At 38.2% G+C, this 13,090-nt stretch overlaps 2 protein-coding genes and 3 pseudogenes across 2 annotated transcripts in view; all 5 read right to left on the bottom strand.

Annotated features, from left to right (window-relative positions):
* LOC117439795 (plasminogen-like) overlaps window positions 1-4,110 on the bottom strand; it is a 36,285-nt gene extending 32,175 nt beyond the window's left edge. Inside the window, exons 1-4 of the mRNA XM_071201931.1 lie at window positions 3,995-4,110; window positions 2,996-3,158; window positions 2,512-2,630; window positions 1,587-1,749 (exon numbers count right to left, since the gene is read on the bottom strand). Of these exons, the coding sequence (XP_071058032.1) occupies window positions 1,587-1,749; window positions 2,512-2,630; window positions 2,996-3,158; window positions 3,995-4,070 (521 nt within the window). The 5' untranslated portion in view covers window positions 4,071-4,110. The remainder of the gene's footprint in view (window positions 1-1,586; window positions 1,750-2,511; window positions 2,631-2,995; window positions 3,159-3,994) is intronic.
* A 364-nt stretch (window positions 4,111-4,474) lies between these two features.
* LOC139433057 (plasminogen pseudogene) lies at window positions 4,475-5,977 on the bottom strand (annotated as a pseudogene).
* Window positions 5,978-6,334: 357 nt separating this feature from the next.
* On the bottom strand, window positions 6,335-7,384 carry LOC139433056 (plasminogen pseudogene; annotated as a pseudogene).
* A 360-nt stretch (window positions 7,385-7,744) lies between these two features.
* Window positions 7,745-8,942, bottom strand: LOC139433055 (plasminogen pseudogene; annotated as a pseudogene).
* A 359-nt stretch (window positions 8,943-9,301) lies between these two features.
* On the bottom strand, window positions 9,302-11,909 carry LOC139433054 (plasminogen-like). The gene is made up of 4 exons (XM_071201930.1): window positions 11,788-11,909; window positions 10,789-10,951; window positions 10,305-10,423; window positions 9,302-9,468 (listed from the first exon to the last, which is right to left on the bottom strand). Exons 1-4 carry the CDS (start codon window positions 11,861-11,863, stop codon window positions 9,302-9,304), a joined length of 525 nt encoding a protein of 174 aa, XP_071058031.1. The 5' UTR covers window positions 11,864-11,909.
* Window positions 11,910-13,090: the final 1,181 nt, after the last annotated feature.

Genomic DNA, 13,090 nt, shown 5'->3' with positions numbered 1-13,090 from the left:
CTTTTAATGGGAGTATTCAGGTGTGGATGAAATGGCCATACCTTCCCTAAATTCACAGCAAACTTACCCAGCTTTCACACACTAATTCCTGGGTAATAAAGCCATGTGCACACTGTATTTAAAGTAATCTTACCCAGCTTTCAGACACTAATTCCTGGGTAAGAAAGTCACCCTGCATGCGTCGTCAAATGTGGATGAAATGGACAGATTCCTGTACATTTCATGCACTTTTAATGGGAGTATTCAGGTGTGGATGAAATGGCCATACCTTCCCTAAATTCACAGCAAACTTACCCAGCTTTCACACACTAATTCCTGGGTAATAAAGCCATGTGCACACTGTATTTAAAGTAATCTTACCCAGCTTTCAGACACTAATTCCTGGGTAAGAAAGTCACCCTGCATGCGTCGTCAAATGTGGATGAAATGGACAGATTCCTGTACATTTCATGCACTTTTAATGGGAGTATTCAGGTGTGGATGAAATGGCCATACCTTCCCTAAATTCACGGCAAACTTACCCAGCTTTCACACACTAATTCCTGGGTAATAAAGCCATGTGCACACTGTATTTAAAGTAATCTTACCCAGCTTTCAGACACTAATTCCTGGGTAAGAAAGTCACCCTGCATGCGTCGTCAAATGTGGATGAAATGGACAGATTCCTGTACATTTCATGCACTTTTAATGGGAGTATTCAGGTGTGGATGAAATGGCCATACCTTCCCTAAATTCACAGCAAACTTACCCAGCTTTCACACACTAATTCCTGGGTAATAAAGCCATGTGCACACTGTATTTAAAGTAATCTTACCCAGCTTTCAGACACTAATTCCTGGGTAAGAAAGTCACCCTGCATGCGTCGTCAAATGTGGATGAAATGGACAGATTCCTGTACATTTCATGCACTTTTAATGGGAGAATTTAGGTGTGGATGAAATGGCCATACCTTCCCTAAATTCACAGCAAACTTACCCAGCTTTCACACACTAATTCCTGGGTAATAAAGCCATGTGCACACTGTATTTAAAGTAATCTTACCCAGCTTTAAGACACTAATTCCTGGGTAAGAAAGTCACCCTGCATGCGTCGTCAAATGTGGATGAAAGGGACAGATTCCTGTACATTTCATGCACTTTTAATGGGAGTATTCAGGTGTGGATGAAATGGCCTGTTTAATCCGATTTTGAGAACTCTTTTCCCCACATAAACTAGTTTAAATCACCGTTAAACACTTATTTAAAATGTCAATTTAATGGACTTCCCGCTATGCATTAAAGTCCGTGATCTGGACACACTACCCTGTACATTTGGCGGACCGCGGCCGGTAGTAAATGTCCACCCAGTGTACGTAAGTATGTAAGTATAAATCTATATTAACTTTAACTAAAAATAATAAAATGAAGAAGTCATTACGCAGAATGGTGATTTTTTTGGGGGGGGGAAAAGTATTATTATTTCACTGGATTATAATTCATAAAATTACCAAAAGAAGTTTAAATATTAATAATAAAATAAAAAAAATATAAAAATACTTTCCACCACTGAATAAGCCCATCGTTAATATATGATGTATTTGTTCTTACTTGCAGGGGTGGTTGTCTGGGGAGAAGTCGTGTTTCTGAGGAGTCTGAACGGACCAGCTCTGGCACTGTTTCCCGGACTCGGTCACTGAGATGGTGCCGCGGTACAACTCTCCCTCCCCGGTGGCACAGCTCAGCTCCGGCACGATGGTGGGGGGCTCGCACGCTGAAAATAGGAAGTTCAGTTATAGATCTCACAGGGGAACAAACAACGTAAGTTATGGCAGTGTTTTTAATAATGCCAAATTACCAGAGGTGGGAAGTAGTGTAGTACAAATACTTTGTTACTGTTCTTAAGTGTATTTTCTGGTATGAGTACTTTACTCCACTACTTATTTTTCTGACGACCGTTTACTTTGACTTCTTAAATGTTGAACACAAATACCTGAACTTTCTACTTCTTACATGTTGAACTCAAATACCTGTACTTTCTACTTCTTACATGTTGAACCCAAATACCTGTACTTTCTACTTCTCTCATTTCCCAAACAGCTGGTTCCTTTAGTGTGAATGTGTGTTTGGTGGCGTGATCATTATTCTTTAGAGTCATTGCGTGCCTATTGATTTGAACACGATCCGTGTATCCATCATTTCCTGGTCTTCTCTAAAGAAGAGGGACCAATGGAAACGTTGTCATGTTGCCGTTGTTCAGCATGGAAACATTCATTAGCTAACAATGACATTATTGTTCTATTAATATAAAGGGAGGTCAGGTACTCTTTAAAGCAGCTGCTAGTTATGGGTACTTTTTACTGAAGCACACTTCAAAGCCTCTTTACTTTTACTTGAGTAAAGAAGTTTAGTCAGTACTTCTACTTTTACCAGAGTATTTTTAAACACGAGTATCTGTACTTCTACTTGAGTAAAGGATGTGGGTACTTTTGCCGTCTCTGGTCATTATTAATATAATCATTAATGAGGGTTATACCTGGTCCGGCTCCACAGCTCGGCACCTTGCAGTGCTCCCAGCGGGTCTCACTGTTGGTGGTGTAGCACCAGGGCATCCTGTCGTTGTCCGGGTTACGACAGTGGTTGCTATCCAGGCCTCTGACGGGAAAAAAACGCAGAAATAATCATGAAAAAAGGTAGCTAACTAAAACAATAAAATATATTTTAGAAAATGTAATAATAGCACAGTATAAATAGTCTTTAAGTCTGGCATTACAAATGGTAGTATTAGTAGTAGTAAGTATAAATCTATATTAAAATTAACTAAAAATAATAAAATGAAGAAGTCATTATGCAGAATGGTGATTTTTTTTGGGGGGGGAAAAGTATTATTATTTCACTGGATTATAATTAATAAAATTACCAAAAGAAGTTTAAATATTAATAATAAAATAAAAAATATATAAAAATACTTTCCACCACTGAATAAGCCCATCGTTAATATATGATGTATTTGTTCTTACTTGCAGGGGTGGTTGTCTGGGGAGAAGTCGTGTTTCTGAGGAGTCTGAACGGACCAGCTCTGGCACTGTTTCCCGGACTCGGTCACTGAGATGGTGCCGCGGTACAACTCTCCCTCCCCGGTGGCACAGCTCAGCTCCGGCACGATGGTGGGGGGCTCGCACGCTGAAAATAGGAAGTTCAGTTATAGATCTCACAGGGGAACAAACAACGTAAGTTATGGCAGTGTTTTTAATAATGCCAAATTACCAGAGGTGGGAAGTAGTGTAGTACAAATACTTTGTTACTGTTCTTAAGTGTTTTTTCTGGTATCAGTACTTTACCCCACTACTTATTTTTCTGACGACCGTTTACTTTGACTTCTTAAATGTTGAACACAAATATCTGTACTTTCTATTTATTACATGTTGAACCCAAATACCTGTACTTTCTACTTCTTACATGTTGAACACAAATATCTGTACTTTCTATTTCTTACATGTTGAACCCAAATACCTGTACTTTCTACTTCTTACATGTTGAACACAAATATCTGTACTTTCTACTTCTCTCATTTCCCAAACAGCTGGTTCCTTTAGTGTGAATGTGTGTTTGGTGGCGTGATCATTATTCTTTAGAGTCATTGCGTGCCTATTGATTTGAACACGATCCGTGTATCCATCATTTCCTGGTCTTCTCTAAAGAAGAGGGACCAATGGAAACGTTGTCATGTTGCCGTTGTTCAGCATGGAAACATTCATTAGCTAACAATGACATTATTGTTCTATTAATATAAAGGGAGGTCAGGTACTCTTTAAAGCAGCTGCTAGTTATGGGTACTTTTTACTGAAGCACACTTCAAAGCCTCTTTACTTTTACTTGAGTAAAGAAGTTTAGTCAGTACTACTACTTTTACCAGAGTATTTTTAAACACGAGTATCTGTACTTCTACTTGAGTAAAGGATGTGGGTACTTTTGCCGTCTCTGGTCATTATTAATATAATCATTAATGAGGGTTATACCTGGTCCGGCTCCACAACTCGGCACCTTGCAGTGCTCCCAGCGGGTCTCAGTGTTGGTGGTGTAGCACCAGGGCATCCTCTCGTTGTCCGGGTTACGACAGTGGTTGCTATCCAGGCCTCTGACAGGAAAAAAACGCAGAAATAATCATGAAAAAAGGTAGCTAACTAAAACAATAAAATATATTTTAGAAAAAGTAATAATAGCACAGTATAAATAGTCTTTAAGTCTGGCATTAAAAATGGTAGTATTAGTAGTAGTAAGTATAAATCTATATTAAAATTAATTAAAAATAATAAAATGAAGAAGTCATTATGCAGAATGGTGATTTTTTTTGGGGGGGGAAAAGTATTATTATTTCACTGGATTATAATTAATAAAATTACCAAAATTAGTTTAAATATTAATAATAAAATAAAAAATATATAAAAATACTTTCCACCACTGAATAAGCCCATCGTTAATATATGATGTATTTGTTCTTACTTGCAGGGGTGGTTGTCTGGGGAGAAGTCGTGTTTCTGAGGAGTCTGAACGGACCAGCTCTGGCACTGTTTCCCGGACTCGGTCACTGAGATGGTGCCGCGGTACAACTCTCCCTCCCCGGTGGCACAGATCAGCTCCGGCACGATGGTGGGGGGCTCGCACGCTGAAAATAGGAAGTTCAGTTATAGATCTCACAGGGGAACAAACAACGTAAGTTATGGCAGTGTTTTTAATAATGCCAAATTACCAGAGGTGGGAAGTAGTGTAGTACAAATACTTTGTTACTGTTCTTAAGTGTATTTTCTGGTATCAGTACTTTACTCCACTACTTATTTTTCTGACGACTTTTTACTTTGACTTCTTACATGTTGAACACAAATATATGTACTTTATATTTCTTACATGTTGAACCCAAATACCTGTACTTTCTACTTCTTACATGTTGAACCCAAATACCTGTACTTTCTACTTCTCTCATTTCCCAAACAGCTGGTTCCTTTAGTGTGAATGTGTGTTTGGTGGCGTGATCATTATTCTTTAGAGTCATTGCGTGCCTATTGATTTGAACACGATCCGTGTATCCATCATTTCCTGGTCTTCTCTAAAGAAGAGGGACCAATGGAAACGTTGTCATGTTGCCGTTGTTCAGCATGGAAACATTCATTAGCTAACAATGACATTATTGTTCTATTAATATAAAGGGGGGGCAGGTACTCTTTAAAGCAGCTGCTAGTTATGGGTACTTTTTACTGAAGTACATTTCAAAGCCTCTGTCAAGGAGAGACTCTGAGGCATGAACTCAATTGCACGACTCAGATAGTGTTTTCAAAAATAAAGACTTTACTGGAATTTAGCACAGTAATCAAAACAAGGAAAACAAATATACTCTTTCGAGGAAAACTAGCAAGTGATCAATGAGGTAGATCCGTGGGAAGTCCGTGAGGTAATCAGGAACGTGGGTCATAGTAAGACAACGAACTGACAATGAACAGGAGGAAGCTACCACAATATATACACAGGTAAAGGGGACACAGGTGGAAACAATCAGGGCGGGGACACAATCAAGGACGCAGGAGACAGAAAAGGGGCGGGGAGCGTGGAGGCCTGAAATGAGAGGGATGATTAATTAAGGGAATAAACATAAAGCACAGGGCAAAGGGACATGACAAAACTAACATAAAGAATAAACTTTCACTATTAGTTTCCTAGACATGACAGCCTCTTTACTTTTACTTGAGTAAAGAAGTTTAGTCAGTACTTCTACTTTTACCAGAGTATTTTTAAACACGAGTATCTGTACTTCTACTTGAGTAAAGGATGTGGGTACTTTTGCCGTCTCTGGTCATTATTAATATAATCATTAATGAGGGTTATACCTGGTCCGGCTCCACAGCTCGGCACCTTGCAGTGCTCCCAGCGGGTCTCAGTGTTGGTGGTGTAGCACCAGGGCATCCTCTCGTTGTCCGGGTTACGACAGTGGTTGCTATCCAGGCCTCTGACGGGGAAAAAACGCAGAAATAATCATGAAAAAAGGTAGCTAACTAAAACAATAAAATATATTTTAGAAAAAGTAATAATAGCACAGTATAAATAGTCTTTAAGTCTGGCATTAAAAATGGTAGTATTAGTAGTAGTAAGTATAAATCTATATTAAAATTAACTAAAAATAATAAAATGAAGAAGTCATTATGCAGAATGGTGATTTTTTTTGGGGGGGGAAAAGTATTATTATTTCACTGGATTATAATTAATAAAATTACCAAAAGAAGTTTAAATATTAATAATAAAATAAAAAATATATAAAAATACTTTCCACCACTGAATAAGCCCATCGTTAATATATGATGTATTTGTTCTTACTTGCAGGGGTGGTTGTCTGGGGAGAAGTCGTGTTTCTGAGGAGTCTGAACGGACCAGCTCTGGCACTGTTTCCCGGACTCGGTCACTGAGATGGTGCCGCGGTACAACTCTCCCTCCCCGGTGGCACAGCTCAGCTCCGGCACGATGGTGGGGGGCTCGCACGCTGAAAATAGGAAGTTCAGTTATAGATCTCATAGGGGAACAAACAACGTAAGTTATGGCAGTGTTTTTAATAATGCCAAATTACCAGAGGTGGGAAGTAGTGTAGTACAAATACTTTGTTACTGTTCTTAAGTGTATTTTCTGGTATCAGTACTTTACTCCACTACTTATTTTTCTGACGACTTTTTACTTTGACTTCTTACATGTTGAACACAAATATCTGTACTTTCTATTTATTACATGTTGAACCCAAATACCTGTACTTTCTACTTCTTACATGTTGAACCCAAATACCTGTACTTTCTACTTCTCTCATTTCCCAAACAGCTGGTTCCTTTAGTGTGAATGTGTGTTTGGTGGCGTGATCATTATTCTTTAGAGTCATTGCGTGCCTATTGATTTGAACACGATCCGTGTATCCATCATTTCCTGGTCTTCTCTAAAGAAGAGGGACCAATGGAAACGTTGTCATGTTGCCGTTGTTCAGCATGGAAACATTCATTAGCTAACAATGACATTATTGTTCTATTAATATAAAGGGGGGGCAGGTACTCTTTAAAGCAGCTGCTAGTTATGGGTACTTTTTACTGAAGCACACTTCAAAGCCTCTTTACTTTTACTTGAGTAAAGAAGTTTAGTCAGTACTTCTACTTTTACCAGAGTATTTTTAAACACGAGTATCTGTACTTCTACTTGAGTAAAGGATGTGGGTACTTTTGCCGTCTCTGGTCATTATTAATATAATCATTAATGAGGGTTATACCTGGTCCGGCTCCACAGCTCGGCACCTTGCAGTGCTCCCAGCGGGTCTCACTGTTGGTGGTGTAGCACCAGGGCATCCTGTCGTTGTCCGGGTTACGACAGTGGTTGCTATCCAGGCCTCTGACGGGAAAAAAACGCAGAAATAATCATGAAAAAAGGTAGCTAACTAAAACAATAAAATATATTTTAGAAAATGTAATAATAGCACAGTATAAATAGTCTTTAAGTCTGGCATTACAAATGGTAGTATTATTAGTAGTAAGTATAAATCTATATTAAAATTAACTAAAAATAATAAAATGAAGAAGTCATTATGCAGAATGGTGATTTTTTTTGGGGGGGGGAAAAGTATTATTATTTCACTGGATTATAATTAATAAAATTACCAAAAGAAGTTTAAATATTAATAATAAAATAAAAAATATATAAAAATACTTTCCACCACTGAATAAGCCCATCGTTAATATATGATGTATTTGTTCTTACTTGCAGGGGTGGTTGTCTGGGGAGAAGTCGTGTTTCTGAGGAGTCTGAACGGACCAGCTCTGGCACTGTTTCCCGGACTCGGTCACTGAGATGGTGCCGCGGTACAACTCTCCCTCCCCGGTGGCACAGATCAGCTCCGGCACGATGGTGGGGGGCTTGCACGCTGAAAATAGGAAGTTCAGTTATAGATCTCACAGGGGAACAAACAACGTAAGTTATGGCAGTGTTTTTAATAATGCCAAATTACCAGAGGTGGGAAGTAGTGTAGTACAAATACTTTGTTACTGTTCTTAAGTGTATTTTCTGGTATCAGTACTTTACTCCACTACTTATTTTTCTGACGACTTTTTACTTTGACTTCTTACATGTTGAACACAAATATCTGTACTTTCTATTTATTACATGTTGAACCCAAATACCTGTACTTTCTACTTCTTACATGTTGAACTCAAATACCTGAACTTTCTACTTCTTACATGTTGAACTCAAATACCTGTACTTTCTACTTCTTACATGTTGAACACAAATACCTGTACTTTCTACTTCTTACATGTTGAACCCAAATACCTGTACTTTCTACTTCTTACATGTTGAACCCAAATACCTGTACTTTCTACTTCTCTCATTTCCCAAACAGTTGGTTCCTTTAGTGTGAATGTGTGTTTGGGGCGTGATCATTATTCTTTAGAGTCATTGCGTGCCTATTGATTTGAACACGATCCGTGTATCCATCATTTCCTGGTCTTCTCTAAAGAAGAGGGACCAATGGAAACGTTGTCATGTTGCCGTTGTTCAGCATGGAAACATTCATTAGCTAACAATGACATTATTGTTCTATTAATATAAAGGGGGGGCAGGTACTCTTTAAAGCAGCTGCTAGTTATGGGTACTTTTTACTGAAGTACATTTCAAAGCCTCTTTACTTTTACTTGAGTAAAGAAGTTTAGTCAGTACTTCTACTTTTACCAGAGTATTTTTAAACACGAGTATCTGTACTTCTACTTGAGTAAAGGATGTGGGTACTTTTGCCGTCTCTGGTCATTATTAATATAATCATTAATGAGGGTTATACCTGGTCCGGCTCCACAGCTGGGCACCTTGCAGTGCTCCCAGCGGGTCTCAGTGTTGGTGGTGTAGCACCAGGGCATCCTCTCGTTGTCCGGGTTACGACAGTGGTTGCTATCCAGGCCTCTGACGGGAAAAAAACGCAGAAATAATCATGAAAAAAGGTAGCTAACTAAAACAATAAAATATATTTTAGAAAAAGTAATAATAGCACAGTATAAATAGTCTTTAAGTCTGGCATTAAAAATGGTAGTAGTATTAGTAGTAGTAAGTATAAATCTATATTAAAATTAACTAAAAATAATAAAATGAAGAAGTCATTATGCAGAATGGTGATTTTTTGGGGGGGGAAATGTATTATTATTTCACTGGATTATAATTAATAAAATTACCAAAAGAAGTTTAAATATTAATAATAAAATAAATAATATATAAAAATACTTTCCACCACTGAATAAGCCCATCGTTAATATATGATGTATTTGTTCTTACTTGCAGGGGTGGTTGTCTGGGGAGAAGTCGTGTTTCTGAGGAGTCTGAACGGACCAGCTCTGGCACTGTTTCCCGGACTCGGTCACTGAGATGGTGCCGCGGTACAACTCTCCCTCCCCGGTGGCACAGATCAGCTCCGGCACGATGGTGGGGGGCTCGCACGCTGAAAATAGGAAGTTCAGTTATAGATCTCACAGGGGAACAAACAACGTAAGTTATGGCAGTGTTTTTAATAATGCCAAATTACCAGAGGTGGGAAGTAGTGTAGTACAAATACTTTGTTACTGTTCTTAAGTGTATTTTCTGGTATCAGTACTTTACTCCACTACTTATTTTTCTGACGACTTTTTACTTTGACTTCTTACATGTTGAACACAAATATCTGTACTTTCTATTTATTACATGTTGAACCCAAATACCTGTACTTTCTACTTCTTACATGTTGAACTCAAATACCTGAACTTTCTACTTCTTACATGTTGAACTCAAATACCTGTACTTTCTACTTCTTACATGTTGAACCCAAATACCTGTACTTTCTACTTCTCTCATTTCCCAAACAGCTGGTTCCTTTAGTGTGAATGTGTGTTTGGTGGCGTGATCATTATTCTTTAGAGTCATTGCGTGCCTATTGATTTGAACACAATCCGTGTATCCATCATTTCCTGGTCTTCTCTAAAGAAGAGGGACCAATGGAAACGTTGTCATGTTGCCGTTGTTCAGCATGGAAACATTCATTAGCTAACAATGACATTATTGTTCTATTAATATAAAGGGGGGGCAGGTACTCTTTAAAGCAGCTGCTAGTTATGGGTACTTTTTACTGAAGTACATTTCAAAGCCTCTTTACTTTTACTTGAGTAAAGAAGTTTAGTCAGTACTTCTACTTTTACCAGAGTATTTTTAAACACGAGTATCTGTACTTCTACTTGAGTAAAGGATGTGGGTACTTTTGCCGTCTCTGGTCATTATTAATATAATCATTAATGAGGGTTATACCTGGTCCGGCTCCACAGCTGGGCACCTTGCAGTGCTCCCAGCGGGTCTCAGTGTTGGTGGTGTAGCACCAGGGCATCCTCTCGTTGTCCGGGTTACGACAGTGGTTGCTATCCAGGCCTCTGACGGGAAAAAAACGCAGAAATAATCATGAAAAAAGGTAGCTAACTAAAACAATAAAATATATTTTAGAAAAAGTAATAATAGCACAGTATAAATAGTCTTTAAGTCTGGCATTAAAAATGGTAGTATTAGTAGTAGTAAGTATAAATCTATATTAAAATTAACTAAAAATAATAAAATGAAGAAGTCATTATGCAGAATGGTGATTTTTTTTGGGGGGGGGGAAGTATTATTATTTCACTGGATTATAATTAATAAAATTACCAAAAGAAGTTTAAATATTAATAATAAAATAAAAAATATATAAAAATACTTTCCACCACTGAATAAGCCCATCGTTAATATATGATGTATTTGTTCTTACTTGCAGGGGTGGTTGTTTGGGGAGAAGTCGTGTTTCTGAGGAGTCTGAACGGACCAGCTCTGGCACTGTTTCCCGGACTCGGTCACTGAGATGGTGCCGCGGTACAACTCTCCCTCCCCGGTGGCACAGCTCAGCTCCGGCACGATTGTGGGGGGCTCGCACGCTGAAAATAGGAAGTTCAGTTATAGATCTCACAGGGGAACAAACAACGTAAGTTATGGCAGTGTTTTTAATAATGCCAAATTACCAGAGGTGGGAAGTAGTGTAGTACAAATACTTTGTTACTGTTCTTAAGTGTATTTTCTGGTATCAGTACTTTACTCCACTACTTCTTTTTCTGACGACTTTTTACTTTGACTTCTTACATGTTGAACACAAATATCTGTACTTTCTATTTATTACATGTTGAACCCAAATACCTGTACTTTCTACTTCTTACATGTTGAACTCAAATACCTGAACTTTCTACTTCTTACATGTTGAACTCAAATACCTGTACTTTCTACTTCTTACATGTTGAACCCAAATACCTGTACTTTCTACTTCTCTCATTTCCCAAACAGCTGGTTCCTTTAGTGTGAATGTGTGTTTGGTGGCGTGATCATTATTCTTTAGAGTCATTGCGTGCCTATTGATTTGAACACGATCCGTGTATCCATCATTTCCTGGTCTTCTCTAAAGAAGAGGGACCAATGGAAACGTTGTCATGTTGCCGTTGTTCAGCATGGAAACATTCATTAGCTAACAATGACATTATTGTTCTATTAATATAAAGGGGTGGCAGGTACTCTTTAAAGCAGCTGCTAGTTATGGGTACTTTTTACTGAAGTACATTTCAAAGCCTCTTTACTTTTACTTGAGTAAAGAAGTTTAGCCAGTACTTCTACTTTTACCAGAGTATTTTTAAACACGAGTATCTGTACTTCTACTTGAGTAAAGGATGTGGGTACTTTTGCCGTCTCTGGTCATTATTAATATAATCATTAATGAGGGTTATACCTGGTCCGGCTCCACAGCTGGGCACCTTGCAGTGCTCCCAGCGGGTCTCAGTGTTGGTGGTGTAGCACCAGGGCATACTCTCGTTGTCCGGGTTACGACAGTGGTTGCTATCCAGGCCTCTGACGGGGAAAAAACGCAGAAATAATCATGAAAAAAGGTAGCTAACTAAAACAATAAAATATATTTTAGAAAAAGTAATAATAGCACAGTATAAATAGTCTTTAAGTCTGGCATTAAAAATGGTAGTATTAGTAGTAGTAAGTATAAATCTATATTAAAATTAACTAAAAATAATAAAATGAAGAAGTCATTATGCAGAATGGTGATTTTTTTTGGGGGGGGGGAAGTATTATTATTTCACTGGATTATAATTAATAAAATTACCAAAAGAAGTTTAAATATTAATAATAAAATAAAAAATATATAAAAATACTTTCCACCACTGAATAAGCCCATCGTTAATATATGATGTATTTGTTCTTACTTGCAGGGGTGGTTGTCTGGGGAGAAGTCGTGTTTCTGAGGAGTCTGAACGGACCAGCTCTGGCACTGTTTCCCGGACTCGGTCACTGAGATGGTGCCGCGGTACAACTCTCCCTCCCCGGTGGCACAGCTCAGCTCCGGCACGATGGTGGGGGGCTCGCACGCTGAAAATAGGAAGTTCAGTTATAGATCTCACAGGGGAACAAACAATGTAAGTTATGGCAGTGTTTTTAATAATGCCAAATTACCAGAGGTGGGAAGTAGTGTAGTACAAATACTTTGTTACTGTTCTTAAGTGTATTTTCTGGTATCAGTACTTTACTCCACTACTTATTTTTCTGACGACCTTTTTACTTTGACTTCTTACATGTTGAACACAAATATCTGTACTTTCTATTTATTACATGTTGAACCCAAATACCTGTACTTTCTACTTCTTACATGTTGAACTCAAATACCTGAACTTTCTACTTCTTACATGTTGAACTCAAATACCTGTACTTTCTACTTCTTACATGTTGAACCCAAATACCTGTACTTTCTACTTCTCTCATTTCCCAAACAGCTGGTTCCTTTAGTGTGAATGTGTGTTTGGTGGCGTGATCATTATTCTTTAGAGTCATTGCGTGCCTATTGATTTGAACACGATCCGTGTATCCATCATTTCCTGGTCTTCTCTAAAGAAGAGGGACCAATGGAAACGTTGTCATGTTGCCGTTGTTCAGCATGGAAACATTCATTAGCTAACAATGACATTATTGTTCTATTAATATAAAGGGGAGGTCAGGTACTCTTTAAAGCAGCTGCTAGTTATGGGTAC

This window comes from Pseudochaenichthys georgianus, chromosome 24 (assembly GCF_902827115.2).
Source record: "Pseudochaenichthys georgianus chromosome 24, fPseGeo1.2, whole genome shotgun sequence".
NCBI lineage: Eukaryota > Metazoa > Chordata > Actinopteri > Perciformes > Channichthyidae > Pseudochaenichthys > Pseudochaenichthys georgianus.
Note: the sequence above shows the minus strand (reverse complement) of the source record. Positions and strands in the feature narration are given on the sequence as shown.